At 41.5% G+C, this 15740-nt stretch overlaps 1 protein-coding gene across 1 annotated transcript; it reads right to left on the bottom strand.

Annotated features, from left to right (window-relative positions):
- Positions 1-252: 252 nt before the first annotated feature.
- On the bottom strand, positions 253-6067 carry LOC129819805 (retinol dehydrogenase 12-like). Its single transcript, XM_055876405.1, has 7 exons — positions 5542-6067; positions 4422-4556; positions 3933-4124; positions 3593-3754; positions 3382-3501; positions 2498-2702; positions 253-667 (listed from the first exon to the last, which is right to left on the bottom strand). Exons 1-7 carry the CDS (start codon positions 5606-5608, stop codon positions 571-573), a joined length of 978 nt encoding a protein of 325 aa, XP_055732380.1. The 5' UTR covers positions 5609-6067; the 3' UTR covers positions 253-570.
- Between the last annotated feature and the right edge of the window lie 9673 nt (positions 6068-15740).

Here is a 15740-nt window from a genome sequence, read left to right as displayed (position 1 = left end):
GACGCCATTTTGGTAAGGGCAGACCATTCAAATGAAACAGATATATTTTGTTATTTTGAGAAATATGTCATGCATGCAAGCAACTTCTGAAAACATTGCTAAATATTGAGATGTACAAATAGCATATAATTTATCAAGTCTTTAAAATAAGTAACACTTTTTAAAGGTAGTTTAGCTAAACTGATAAAATAACTGGGGTGTAAAATTACAATTAATAAAACTACACTATTACTCACACAAAGAATTCTGAAGCAAAATACCATTTTTTTTTATGAAAACATGAAAAATACAGAATTTCAGCATGAAGACCATTGTAACGAGAATAAGCTTCAATACAATAAAATACAGAAAAAAATTTTGATCAAAACATACTGTATTATAATACAACATCAAAAAATATAGAATATAGAAAATGTGTAGAATACAGGATATATATAGAATACAGGATATCTTCTGATATGAAAGTTAAGACCCAACGTTAAAAAAAATGTCAGTATCCGGGGTGTTCTGGCAGGTGGGGTTGGGAGTGGCACCGTGTTGCAAGTTGTTCAGGCGAGTTGTTCAGTTGTTCTAATTGAGTCCCACAAGCCCGGCGCTAACGCCCCATAGTCTCAGTGCTGCAAGATCATCTCTCCCCTCAAGAGCTGGCTCCTTTACCTGACAGTCACTGAGAAACAAACACATCCTAACTTAAAGCTCACCTAAACACATAGTTATTTACACTGAACAAAAAAATAAAGGCAACATGCAACAATTTCAAAGATTTTACTGCTTTACAGTTCATATAAAGTAATCAGTCAATTGAAATAAAAGTATTAGCCCATAATCTATGGATTTCAACTGACTGGGAATACAGATTTGCATCTGTTTGTCCCAGAAACCTTAAAAAAATGTTAGGGGCGTGGATCAGAAAACCAGTCAGTATCTGGTGTGACCACCATTTGCTTCATGCAGCGCGATACATCTCCTTCGTATAGAGTTGATCAGGCTGCTGACTGTGGCCTGTGGAATGTTGTCCCACTCCTCTTCAATGGCAAATTTTTACACTGCTGCTACTCTCTGTTTATTATCTATGCATAGTCACTTTAACTCTACCTACATGTACATATTACCTCAATTACCTCGACTAACCGGTACCCCCGCACAATGACTCTGTACTGGTACACCCTGTATATAGCCTCACTATTGTTATTTTACTGCTGCTCTCTAATTATTTGTTAATTTTATTTCAATTTTTTTTACATATCTATTTTTTACTTAACACTTATTTTTCTTAAAACTGCGTTATTGGTTAAAGGCTTGTAAGTAAGCATTTCACTATTGTATTCGGCGCATGTAACAAATAAAATTTGATTTGATGGCGGCGGATGAATGGCATGACAATGGGCCTCAGGATCTAGTTGCGGTTTCTCTGTGCATTAAAATTGCCATCGATAAAATGCAATTGTGTTCATTGTCCGTAGCTTATGCCAGCCCATACCATAACCCCACCATCACCATGTGGCACTCTGTTCACAATGTTGACATCAGCAAACCGCTCACCCACACAATGCCCGATACTGTTGAAACCGGGATTCATCTGTGAAGAGCACACTTCTCCAGCATGACAGTGGCCATCGAAGGTGAGCATTTTCCCACTGAAGTTGGTTATGAAGTGGAACTGCAGTCAGGTCCAGACCCTGATGAGGACGTGCAGATGAGTTTCCCTGAGACAGTTTCTGACAGTTTGAGGAGAAATGCTGCAGTTGTGCAAACCCACAGTTTCATCAGCTCTCCTGGTGGCTGGTCTCAGACAATACCGCAGGTGAAGAAGGCGGATGTGGAGGTCCTGGGCTGCCGTGGTTAAACGTGGTCTGCGGTTGTGAGGTCGGTTGGACGTACTGCCATATTCTTTTAAACAACATTGGCTTATGGTAGAGAAATTAACATTAAATTATCTGGCAACAGCTCTGGTGGACATTCCTGCAGTCAGCATGCCAATTGCACACTCCCTCAAAACTTGAGAAATCTGTGGCATTGTGTTGTTTGACAAAACAACCCATTTTAGAGTGGCCTTTTATTGTCCACAGCACAAGGTGAACCTGTGTAATGATCATGCTGTTTAATCAGCTTCTTGATATACCACACTTAACAGGTGGAGAAATGCTCACTAAAAAGGATGTAAACACATTTTTGCACCGAATTTGACAGAAACAAGCTATTTGTGCGTATCGAACATTTCTGGGATCTTTTATTTCAGCTCATGATATGGGACCAACACTTTAAATGTTGTGTTTATATTTTTGTTCAGTGTATATTGTCTACACTCAGAATATATACCGCATTGTACACACATACTTTTGATGGGATGCTTAACTATCACAAACACATACACACACACAAGATACACTCCCACTGTAAATGAAAATCATCCCCCTCCAATTAACACACAAACACACACACACAAAGAGAGAGATTGATTTAGGCTAATTCACTCTACACACTGGGATGCTACTACCTGAAGTAGTAGCCGCTCTTCTCCTCCAGCCCCTCAGTGACGGCGCAGTAGATGGTGGTCTGGGCCCCCTCCCTGGGGGTCTTCATCAGGAGCCAGGCAGGGGCTGACAGCATGGAACTCAGCGTGGGGTACTTTGACTGAGAGTGGCGCCACAGCTCTGTCCGGATAACCCCGGGGTGCAGGGAATACGACGTCACTCCAGTACCTGATGGGGTGAGTGTAGGGATAGGGCCACTAACCTTAAAATGTTGACATTCAGAGACATCATGTGGCAGAGAGCAATGCACTGTACACGAGTTATGACCTGATTTTGAAGCAACATGATTTGTTTGTATGTTTGTTGTGCATACTAAGACTGCTACTGTGACTGGGGGAAAACAGCATTAATAGGTAAAGAATCGTTAAATACAGTAATTGCATAGGTCCGATTATTTTTACGGTTAACTCCAAGATACTTGATGAATACTCTGCAACAACGGCCTCAAATCACTCCGCACCCCAATGCACATTACAAAAACAAAAGATTAGCCTTGACACCACCCCTCTCAGCCAACTGGTACGGGCTTGAATCCACTAATAAACATTAGTTCCCTTATCTTTAGCCATGCATTGCTAAACCACCATAAAGTACAGTAAAATCCATCCATAACTACGGTAAAATCCACATTGATTGTTAACCAATAAATGTAAACTAACAGTGTATGTGTTGAAGCATTTATTATGGTGTTTTCTGAACCCGCACAAAGTTATGGCCCATTGGTATTGTATTTCCATGTATTGGTTAACTGGGGTCCATTACCATTACAGTACATTTAGCCATTGAACAGGATATGTAGTGGAAATGGAAAAATACGTAATAGAGGTGTAATAAGCCAACCCCTCACCTTTGGTCCTTCGTGCCAGCTCCCTAGAGAAGAGGAGGTTGGCCAGTTTGCTCTGCTTGTAGGCAATTACTGAGTTGTACCCCTTCTTATCAAAGTTAAGGTCATCATAGTGGATTTTCCCTGAAAGAGAATGAGGTATAGCCAGATAAAGCTATAACTCAATTGATGATATTTGTTTTATTACAAAAATACCTGGTCAGAATGGGCTTACCGCCTTGATGAGCGATGCTAGACACAATGACGACGCGGCTGGGGGTAGAGGCTTTCAGCATGTCCAGGAGCAGATTGGTCAATAGGAAGTGACCTAGGTGATTGACAGCAAATTGACTCTCAAACCCGTCCACTGTGAAACTTTTGGGACATAGCATTATACCTGTGAGGAGTAGAGGGTTGAGTATTTAACGGATAAAATAAAAAAAATCAAGCCCACAACTTTGACAACAAAAAACATACTATAGTTCAAAACATACCCAGAGTAAGGAGGATCTTCGATGACAACACCAACACAATTCAGGCTCTCAAAGCATGTTGGGTAAATGCATCAGTTTCACCTGCGTTGTTGATAAGTATGTCCAGACGGGTCTCCGTGGCAATGAATTCCCTGGCAAACTGTCGTACTGACCCGAGGGAGGCCAGGTTTAGTTGTTGCACCACCACGTTAGTATTTCCAGTAGAACTGCGGATCTCTGTTGCAGCGGCCTCTCCCCTGGTAAGGTCTCGGCAAGCCATGATCACCCGGGCTCCTGAGAACACGCAGTACTGTCTGTCTGAGAACACGCTCATCACATTCCCTTCCAATAGAATATATAGGATCAGCCCTATCATCAGCTGAACAACATCCACAAATGTACCACACCCCATCACTAAACCCCCTATACTCATGCCTTCCCATTGAATAGCCTCCACAATTGCCCTTAAACCCCAATTTTCCTCAGATTGCATTGTAACTCGTTTGTGTTCAAAAGCAACATCCCATGAAAGGTAATGCAAATCACAACACAGTTACAGTCCAATAAAGAAGTGGTATATGCCTACTGTACCTCTCATGGCCATATCCCAGGCCGTCTCCTTGCCGATACCAGTGTTGGCACCAGTGATCACCACAGTCCTTCCATGCAGTTTGGCACGGCTGCGGCATATCCCACCGGCGATCCACTTTCTCAGTAAAACATAGCCTGATTTGGAGACAAACGGTACGGAGACAAAATATCACTCTTACTTCTTCTTATGTTGACCTATGAACCTTGCACTAGAGGCACCATGACTATTGATTGTGTGAGAACAGACAGGTCAGCTGCCTAACTCATGGGAATAGAAAGCATGGTCATTGGTCACATTGGCCCACAATGCTTTTGCTACTTGTCGCTTTTACTCATGGAACTATATATGGAATATGTGGAAGAGAAAACATCCTCATTTTGGCGCACCAATGTGATCAATCCATGGACAGGGAAAGATCGAGCAACTGAGGGCAACTGAGGGCACAACCTTTGTTACGGGACAGCATCTAAATAGGTGCTGTTGAGATAACAGTTCAAAAGACAGTGACTCTGGTTCCACAAGGGAGGAATTTCACAAACCCTAATCTATCACGATTAAAATCTCTCTACCAAATGAGATTTAATCCAGGTTTAACATTTTTCAAACATTTTAGACCCTTTGTTGTGGGAGTAGGAATTGTTAACATACTTAATGGACACGGTAGAATATACTGTATGTGCAATTGTAAAGTATTTACACACATAATAGTATATATCAGGATCTTGGAGCTACAGGGAATAAACACGTTTAAAATCACAACCCTTAAATAGACACTACAATACAAATGAACCACATACCACGGTCAGTCATCCTTCAGTGATTCTGTTGATTTCCATGTAAATCAAGATAAATGTATAATACAATCTGAAGAATTGTACATCCCGTATGTCACAACATATGTCATACGGTCAGTTTTGATATACAACACTCTCTGTGGGTAGTTTATTAGTGTTAACCTGGTTTTGTTGAAATTAGGCTACAATTTACCGAGACTATATGTCCATGTAGAAATGTTAGAAACTATTTTACCATTACAGAAAACTGTACAAGTAATTGAAATGAGGTCTGAAACCTACAATACATCAAGATAACTTGCAAAGCAGTAGAGCTGTGACTTACTGATGGTTGACACTGTGGTCACAGCGCCGTACATGACTAGCTGGTTTTTCTTCAATTCTTTCCACATCTTATCAGCTGTTGTTGCCAAAATAATTTGACCACCCCAGACAAGACAATTACATTTTAGCCTGGTAAATCATGAGCTTATCGAGTCTGGCTCGTCTTCTTGAACTGGTTGCTTTAAATGTTGTTATTGCACAAGCAGTAATACAGATCGAGTAGCTATTAATAGGTCTAATTATCTTTCATACGAGGTTTAAAGTCTTATAGTCCGATTAAACCAGGACTACTCCCTTGACCAGTCAGTGACCACGTTTACATGCACACCAATATCCCGTTATTATTCGGGATACTTAAGTATTCTGTTTTTGAGTTGATGCATATAAACATCATATCCCGTTTACAATAACCCGAAAAAGCGTGTATCCCGGTTATGTGAAACCAGGACAAGATGCCTGGGATATGTTGATTTTAGATGGGATACTGTGGCATGTAAACATCTTATCCCGTTTGATGTTGTTTTCGCTGTCTGCGCAGGCTCAGTCGCGCATATTATGGGTGTTGTGCAGCCTATGGTGTTGTGTGATGACTTCAAAAAGTAGGCTAACTGCACAGTTCGATCTACCATAATCTTTTGTTTTGCTGATACTCCAGACTGGACCGTATAGCATTCTGACTACTTTCAAGTTTCTGCTTATAATTTCCGACGTTTGGTAGGCCATTTGTTTGTCAACTATACTTTTACTGAACAGAAATATAAACGCAACATGAAACAATATCAACGAGTTACAGTACGTATAAGGAAATCAGTCAATTTAAATAAATTCATTAGACCCTAAGCAATGGATTTCACATGACTGGGCATGGGCGCAGCCATGGGTGGGCCTGGGAGGGCATATGCCCACTCACTTGGGAGCCAGGCCAAGCCAATCAGAATGATTTTTTCTCCAAAAAAAGGGCTTTATTAAAGACAGAAATACTCCTCAAACACTGTACTGCCATATTCTTTAAAACAACATTGGAGTTGTTGCTTATGGTAGAGAAATGAATATTAAATTATCTGGCAACAGCTCTGGTGGACATTCCTACAGTCAGCATGCCAACTGCACGCTCGCTCAACAATTGAGACATCTGTGGCATTGTGTTGTGACAAAACTGCACATTTTAGAGTGGCCTTTTATTGGCCCCAGCACAAGGTGCACCTGTGTAATGACCATGCCATTTAATCAGCTTATTGATAGGCCACACCTGTCAGGTGGATGGATTATCTTGGCAAAGGAGAAATGCTCACAAACAGAGATCTAAACAAATTTGTGCAGAACATTTGAGGGAATTAAGCTTTTTGTGCGTATGGAAAGTTTCTGGGATCTTTTTTTTCAGCTCATGAAACATGGGACCAACACTTTACATGTTGTGTTTATATTTTTGTTCAGTATAGATACATGAAGCTTTTCTTCAGTCATTACTTGTTGCCCTAGAAGTAGTGCTCACCAGAATAATGTCTTACATTGATAGAATGAATGGAACAATCGAGTTAACACCGGTAAAGTTGTCTGTTTCCTTTAAGGACCGGGAGAAAACGCAATAACTCCAAAACAGTGGAAAGATCATGTGCAAAATTCCCAATGTAATGAGTTTGACCGGTTTTAAGGAAGTGAAAAGCTGAGAAAACAATGAAACACGTTTCTGATTAGACTTCAGTTCGTCTTGGGCACTATTGTCACGTTCTGACCTTAGTTCCTTTTTTATGTCTTTATTTTAGTTTGGTCAGGGCGTGAGTTGCGGTGGGCATTCTATGTTGTTTTTGTATGTTTTGTTCTAGTCGTTATATTTCTATGTGTTTGGCCTAGTATGGTTCTCAATCAGAGGCAGGTGTCAATCGTTGTCTCTGATTGAGAATCATACTTAGGTAGCTTGTTTTCCCACTGTGGGTAGTTATTTTCTGTTTAGTGTTTTTGTTTGCACCTTACAGAACTGTTCGTTTGTCGGTTTGTTGTTTTTGTTCAGTATTCATTCTTTATTAAATTATTATGACTACGTACCACGCTGCACTTTGGTCCTCTTCTCCTTCCACCAACGACAACCGTTACAACTATTATTTTATGTGGTTGAAATACTGTCTACTTGTATAACAGTGTCAAAAACACACATTACACGACCTTAGCATTTTCTCAAGAGATAATATTTATTCTCTGCTGTTACTGAGACAAAATGTATATTTGTTGTATCATTTAACTGCAAAGAATGCATAAATCTGCAGGAGTTCTTATATTACACTACATGTGAGAGGTTATAAACTCAGCAAATAAGAAACATCCTCTCACTGTCAACTGTGTTTTTTTTCAGCAAACTTAACATGTGTATATATTTGTATGAACATAACAAGATTCAACAACTGAGACATAAACTGAACAAGTTCCCCAGACATGTGACTAACAGAAATGGAATAATGTGTCCCTGAACAAAGGGGGGGGGTCAAAATCAAAAGTAACAGTCAATATCTGGTGTGGCCACCAGCTGCATTAAGTACTGCGGTGCATCTCCTCATGGACTGCCCCAGATTTGCCTGTTCTTGGTGTGAGATGTTACCCCACTCTTCCACCAAGGCACCTGCAAGTTCCTGGACATTTCTGGGGGGAATGGCCCTAGCCCTCACCCTCCGATCCAACAGGTCCCTGACGCGCTGTCTTAGGCGTCTCACAGTATGGACATTGCAATTTATTACCCTGGCCACATCTGCAGTCCTCATGCCTCCTTGCAGCATGCCTAAGGCACATTCACGCATAATGGGCATCTTTCTTTTGGTGTTTTTCAGAGTCAGTAGAAAGGCCTCTTTAGTGTCCTACGTTTTCATAACTGTGACCTTAATTGCCTACCGTCTGTAAGCTGTAAGTGTCTTAACGACTGTTCTACAAGCATGGGAAACAGTGTTTAAACCCTTTACAATGACAATCTGTGAAGTTATTTGGATTTTTACGAATTATCTTTGACAGGGTCCTGAAAAAGGGACGTTTCTTTTTTTGCGGAGTTTAGGTCTACAGTCAGTTTCCATATTTCAATTACTATTCCATTTAACCATGGTCCAGCTGCTCCCCCTCAATTTCGACATTGGTAGTAGTAGTGGCATAGTACCTGTGTTTGAGTGTACTACTACTAAATCCACTTTTGCTATGACACATGGTAGGACCCACTGAGGAATGGGTAGGACCTAGTGTGCCACCTACTGGCCTATTGTAGGGCTACCATTTTAAAAGAGCGATAGTCAAGGCAAATGGACAAAAAGATATAGCTAGATTTTGCATTGGCTAATTATTCATAATTCATCTAAGTTATTTTATTATAAGTAAACATCTGGTAATCATACTATTGACATTTGATTGGCAAGCTACACTGATATCGAGTTAGTAGTGCATTTGGAAATCATCTAATCAAATGCAACATTGAGGAAATATGCGTAAACATTGTTTGATTGAATTACTGGGGTTGATGGTTGGTCGCGTGAATTTTGTAATTTAGTTTATATAGCTAGGTAGCTGAGCTAAACCCATCATCTACCAGAGGGTGGCGCTCCTGTACGTATACCGGCGCCACCGCGTAAAATTACGCTTACCGGTACCTAGCTACTAGCTAGCTTTCGCTTTGCCTAGCCATGTAAAGCTATATTTGTTTTAGGCGGTTGCCCATATCGCTAGCTATGGTTCATGTTCACATACAGAACAATATTAGATAGATAGCTCAGCTAGCTAACTTGAGTTATACTGTCGTTATCCAGCCAGTTCGATGCGTGAATTATTAGCTAGCTAGCAATGATGTTAGCTAGCTAGCAGTTTGCTAACCAACTTTGTCGGTTTGTTAGTTAACTAGCTTCGTTAGTCAGCCACTGCTAATACCTCCAGTTGTCACTCGACCCTGGTTTTATATCGGGCAGCTGGACTGGTGTTCAAGGCTACATACAGATTGTTAGCTAGCTAAATTAGTTAGCTAGCCAACACCTACGTCGTCGTCTATTTCAATGAACCCACACACAAGCACGAGCTAGCTACGTTTTGTCTGAATTGTTCCGCCAAGTCTCTGGTTTGGCCTAGCTCAAATCTAATGTTATTTTAAAACATATTTTGCAGATGTTATCCCAGGTGCAGTGAAATGCTTATATGTATTTCTGCAACGGTGCAGTAATACCTAACAATACACACAAATCCCCCAACATTTTAGGAAAGACATTCAGAAGTATAAACTAGCTAAACGTTCTCGCGGGTTGGCGTTTGAGAGCAGTGCTGGTTAAGATGATTGTGCAAGTATGCAGATCATTCTTCAAAACATGTTGAAATGGAAGATTGACTAAATTAACGTTAGTTAGAAGGTATATTACCATACTACTATTGATCCTGGTAATCGCAGTTTCTACGACTTTGAAAGCGAAAGTGGTGAGACTTTTACATTGGCTGCAACATTGTAACAAACAATCTGACAACTTGTACTAAGAAACGCATCGAATGTGAATATGCATAATGTGGAAATAGTCATACAATTTACACCAATCTATCAAAATATATCTGCGGGTGTATTATGAGTTGCAAATTAGATTTTTGGAAGACATCAACAAAGTTATAATCGTGTGCTTTTCAGGATGGAGATGGGCACCCCGCCCCTGTTTTTAAGATTGTAGCGAATCAGAGCGTCTACATCAAAAACTGGAAGTGACGTAGCCATTTGCTTGCTCCGTCCTAAGCGAGCCGAAAAGGGAAAAACGGTAGCAGCCACCATTCTTCTACAGATCTGTTTTTCACTTCATGGTGAGGTACGTAACGTATATCCACGTTCTATTGTACTACATCCTATTTATTTAACTTTGGCAAAAGAGTGAACAAGGTTAGAGTCATGGCATGCTTCGTGGATAGATTTAGATGTTGCTAGTTGTTGAACTCAGTTAGCTTGCTTGCTAACTAGTTAGCTAGCAGTTGTGTTAGCTCAAGCTCACGTCTTGCTATTTGCATGGAGCCATGTTGCGGAGTGTTCTGCAGGATTCAATGCACACGCGCACTGCACATATCCGAACGTCACTAACTACTGATCCAGGACAAGTTATTTTGTACTACTTGTTGTAAGGAAGGTGAAGATTAGAAGACAGTAAGCTGATCTTGGACCGGCGTGCATGAGCATCATTTTTTCCTCGCACCTCGAGTTACTGGTAGCTAGCTTAACGTTGCTAACTAGCTATGTTTTATTTCCAACTAATGTAGCCGGCTAGTAGCTAATAACTGAAACTTGATCGTTGCTTATGAATAATTCAAGCAGGAGTATCAAAACTTTGCTGTTTGCCCTCTACAGAAAACATGGTGGCGTCATGCTAATGAGATTACGTTTTGATCATGTTAAATGATGCATTACAAAGAATATACTGTACATTTTGTTTAACATTATTCTATTAGGCCGTGCATTATTTAATTGGAATGTTTAATATATAGATATATATTCACTGGAATGCCTCAATATTTGTTATTAGTGTATTTGTAACTTTAATATATTTTAATTCTTATATTAATGGAATTTATACACACAGTTTATGCATACAATTTGGTTAAGACAATAAAAATTACGCCCCCCCCCCCCCCCCCCCCTCTAACTACAACCATAATGGCTGTCCATTTTAAAACTGGACAACACATACACAGTGAATAACATACACAAGGAGCAAGAGTTGATCCTCCACTTTCTGACTTTGGATGATTGCCGCACCATCTTGTCCACATCATGTGCCAATATCCTAAAACTTGATCATAGATTATCATCATAACGTCCTTATTATATCAACTAATCTACAGTTATGAGCATGGCGGACTCAGATGTCAACATGACAGACTCTGATGTCAATGTGACTGACTCAGAGCTCCACATGGAGTGTGTGGAGGAGGATCTGGCGCCGTGGCAACAGCAACCAGAAGAGGAAATGGAAGAAACAAGCAAGGGCCCAAGTAAAGGTGAGTGTGCGGTTTGCAGACTCATTGTAACCTGCTTCCCTGGGTCATGTCATTTTGTATGTTTTGAGACTCAATTCTCACATGCAACAGTTTCACAATAGACAACTGTAAATGGTGAGTCTGTATTGTCATATTCTATCATCAGTTCATGGTTCTTTAAATCGCCTTCCCAGTACCAGCACCTCCCGATGACACTTCAGTGATACCCCTCAGCGACGGCAGTAGCATCACAACCAAACCTATGTCTGCCCTTGGTGAGTGCTCTGGAATGGTACACTATATATACAAAAGTATGTGGACACCCCTTCAAATTAGTGGATTTGGCTATTTCAGCCAAAGCCGCTGCTGACAGGTGTATAAAATCGAGCACACCGCCAAGGAATCTCTATAGACAAACATTGGCAGTAGAATGGCCTTACTAAAGAGCTTAGTGACTTTCAACGTGGCCACCTTTCCAACAAGTCAGTCTGTCAAATTTATGCCCTGCTAGAGCTGCCCTGGTCAACTGTAAGTGCTCGTATTGTGAAGCAGAAACGTCTAGGAGCAACAACGGCTGAGCCGCGAAGTGGTAGGTCACACAAGCTCACAGAACGGGACCTCCGAGTGCTGAAGTGCGTAGCAATCGTCTGTCCTTGGTTGCAACATTCACTACTGAGTACCAAACTGCTTCTCAAAGCAACTCCAGCTTCATGAAATGGGTTTCCATGGCTGAGCAGCCACACACAAGCCTAAGATCACCATGCATAAAGCCAAGCGTCGGATACAGTGGTGTAAAGCTTGCCGTCAATGGAATTCTGGAGCAGTCGAAACCAGTTCTCTGGAGTGATGAATCACGCTTCACCATCTGGCAGTCCGACGGACGAATCTGGGTTTGGTGGATGCCAGGAGAACGCTACCTGCCCCAATGCATAGTGCCAACTGTAAAGTTTGGTTGAGGAGGAATAATGGTCTGGGGCTGTTTTTCATGGTTCGGGCTAGGCCCCTTAGTTCCAGTGAAAGGAAATCTTGAAGCTACAGCATACAATGACATTCTAGACGATTCTGTGCTTCCAACTTTGTGGCAACATTTTGGGGAAGGCCCTTTCCTGTTTCAGCATTTGATTATTTAACTAGGCAAGTCAGTTAATAACAAATTATTGTTTACAATGACGGCTAAACCCTAACCTGGATGACGCTGGGCCAATTGTGCGTCGCCCTATGGGACTCCCAATCACGGCCAGTTGTGATACAGCCTGGAATCGAACCAGGGTCTGTAGTGACGCCTCTAGCACTGAGATGTACTGACAAACCATTTCTGTATGGACCTCGCTTTGTGCACCGGCGATGAATTGTCCTGCTCCTGAGTGACCGCTGTGCCACGCAGGAGCAGGACACACTGCATGTGTCTTAGACCGCTGCGCCACTCAGGAGCAGGACAATTCATCGCCGGTGCACAAAGCGAGGTCCATACAGAAATGGTTTGTTGAGATCAGTGTGGAAGAACTTGACTAGCCTGTACAGAGCCCTGACCTAAACCCCATCAAATGCCTTTGGGATGAAATGGAATGCCGACTGCGAGCCATGCCTAATCGCCCAACATCAGTGCCCGACCTTACTAATGCTCATGTGTTTGAATGGAAGCAAGTCCCCGAATCAATGTTCCAACATCAAGTGGAAAGCCTTCCTAGGAGAGTGGTGGCTGTTAAAGCAGCGAAGGGGGGACCAACTCCATATATATGCCCATCATTTTGAAATGAGATGTTCAATGAGCAGGTGTCCACATACTTTTGGTCATGTAGTGTATTTAAAAATATAGGAATATGAGGTAACTGCCAAAATAAGTGACTTAATATGGCGTTGGGCCATCACAAGCCAGAACCACTTCAATGCACCTTAGCATTGATTCTACATGTAACTCTGTAACTCTATTGGAGGGATGTGACACCATTCTTCCAAAATAAAATGTCTCAGGCGCCGCTCCAGAATCTCCCATAAGTGTTAAATTAGGTTTAGATCTGGTGACTGAGACGGCCGTGGCATATGGTTTACATCATTTTCATTCTCAGGCCTTGTGGATGGGTCCATTTTCAGGCTGGGTCCATTTTCATCCTATGGGGGCATAGCCATGGTAGCCAAAATAATGGATTTCCCAGCATTTTTCTACATGACCGTTAGCATGATGCAATGCTAATTGCTTAATTAACCCAGGAACCACACCTGTGTGGAAGCGCCTGCTTTCAATATACTTTGTATCCCTCATTTACTCAAATGTTTCCATTATTTCACTCATTTCTTTACTTACTGACGTGTAGTCACAGTAGAATAAAACACGGTTCAATGGACACATGTAACCAATCGGTGTAAGCCTCATAGGGAGTATATTGACGTTTGCCCATCTCTGCAGCACCATTACTACCAAAACCAATGGTCTTGACGCAGGCTATGACTCAAGTGCTGCAGCCTTTTCAGACCTCCATGCCTCAGGTGCTGCATATGCCGACCACTATGTTGCCTAGCACAGGCAGCAACGCTGGGCAGAACATCATATTCACCACACAGGTGAGAGACGTGTTGGTTCTTCATTCTATATTTCTATCTGAACCCTGCCCTGATTGTTCTCATTAGATTGCTGCTGAGTAGCGAACATTTAGATTGACAATAGTGGACCGGGCAGCGCTTCATGGACTTGTGTTTTGCTACAGGAATAATGAGCCTCGAGTCATTGCTGTGATTGTTCTCTTTTTGTGGTGCAGAACATTCAAGGGGGGGGACAGACCATAAGTGCCAAACCAGTAGGATATATCCTGAATGGCCAGCCCATTACCGTGCTGCCTGGTGGTAAGTAGCTAACATTAGAGCCACAGGAGTTTGGTGGCACGTTTAATTGGGGAGGACGGGCTTGTGGTAATGGCTGGCTCGTAATAGGTGGAATGGTATCAAATAGATCAAACACATGGTTTCCCATGTGTTTGATGCCAGTCCATTCACGCCATTCCAGCCATTGTAGATGGCCGTCCTCCCCTCAGCAGCCTCCACTGCATTAGACATGTCTATTCTTGTTATCTTATCAGTGTCCTGATGGCTAACTAAGTAGTTCACAGCCCACCTGAAACCTAGAAGTAACCACCTTTAGTGGGATCCAGAGAAATGTGTTTGTTCTATTATTGTGTCATAAAAGAACGGAAATGTATATTTTATCCGTGGGTAGTGTTTTGTAAAATGCAAATAGACAATAGCTACTGTATGATTTCATTATTATTCCAGTGAATTTTGTTGTTGACATTTTAGAATTTATGCATAGAAAATATGCTTACACTTGCCTGCTATGGTGTGTTTCCAATGAACTGTCTTGTGTCAATAAAAACAGTTGGCCCCCGCAAAAACCTAGTGTTGAATACAAATGGAGTTCCTTGCACACTAATAAATTGGAAACAGCCTGTATGCCATCCCACTTAACTGTTTCATGTCTCCAGTAGCCCGGAAAAGCCACCGTTTTTTAAAATTTATTTTATTTTATTTTACCGTTATTTTACCAGGTAAGTTGACTGAGAACACGTTCTCATTTGCAGCAACGACCTGGGGAATAGTTACAGGGGAGAGGAGGGGGATGAATGAGCCAATTGTAAACTGGGGATTATTAGGTGACCATGATGGTTTGAGGGCCAGATTGGGAATTTAGCCAGGACACCGGGGTTAACACCCCTACTCTTACGATAAGTGCCATGGGATCTTTAATGACCTCAGAGCGTTGATAGAATGCTAGAATGGACTAATTTTTGCCATATTCTAATCATTCTCATGTGCCAGCATATCGCCACGGTCCGTGCCATGGTGGAACTTGCGCTCCTGTAAAGCTGAAATAATTGGATGGTGAAACTTGCATCCAGCCAACCCAGAAAAGCAAGGCGTAGCAATTTTAGGCATTCTTAAAAGTCAGGACAATCCTTTTCCTGCAAAGAAAAACATAATTGTTATAATAGAAAATATAGATTTAGCAAGCAGTCGGCTTTGGCATTTAGAATGAAATGTGTAGTGGAGCTTTATAGATACAGTTGAAGTCAGAAGTTTACATACACCTTAGCCAAATGCATTTAAACTCAGTTTTTCACAATTCCTGACATTTTAATCCTAGTAAAAATTTCCTGTCTTAGGTCAGTTAGTATCACCACTTTATTTTAAGAACGTGAAATGTCAGAATAATAGTAGAGTGAATTATTTCTTTCAGCTTTCATTTCTTTCATC

This window comes from Salvelinus fontinalis, chromosome 22 (assembly GCF_029448725.1).
Source record: "Salvelinus fontinalis isolate EN_2023a chromosome 22, ASM2944872v1, whole genome shotgun sequence".
Taxonomy (NCBI): domain Eukaryota; kingdom Metazoa; phylum Chordata; class Actinopteri; order Salmoniformes; family Salmonidae; genus Salvelinus; species Salvelinus fontinalis.
The sequence above is the reverse complement of the archived record's forward strand: the minus strand, read 5'-3'. Positions and strand labels throughout refer to the sequence as shown.

Bases quoted from the DNA above. Each gene is read 5' to 3' on its own strand.
- LOC129819805 (XM_055876405.1), bottom strand. From the start codon at position 5,608: ATGTGGAAAGAATTGAAGAAAAACCAGCTAGTCATGTACGGCGCTGTG. The intron at 3,502-3,592 runs GTAAGCCCATTC...ATTCTCTTTCAG, and splicing joins TAGCATCGCTCATCAAGGCG to GGAAAATCCACTATGATGAC. The intron at 668-2,497 runs GTAGTAGCATCC...TTTGTTTCTCAG, and splicing joins AAGAGCGGCTACTACTTCAG to TGACTGTCAGGTAAAGGAGC.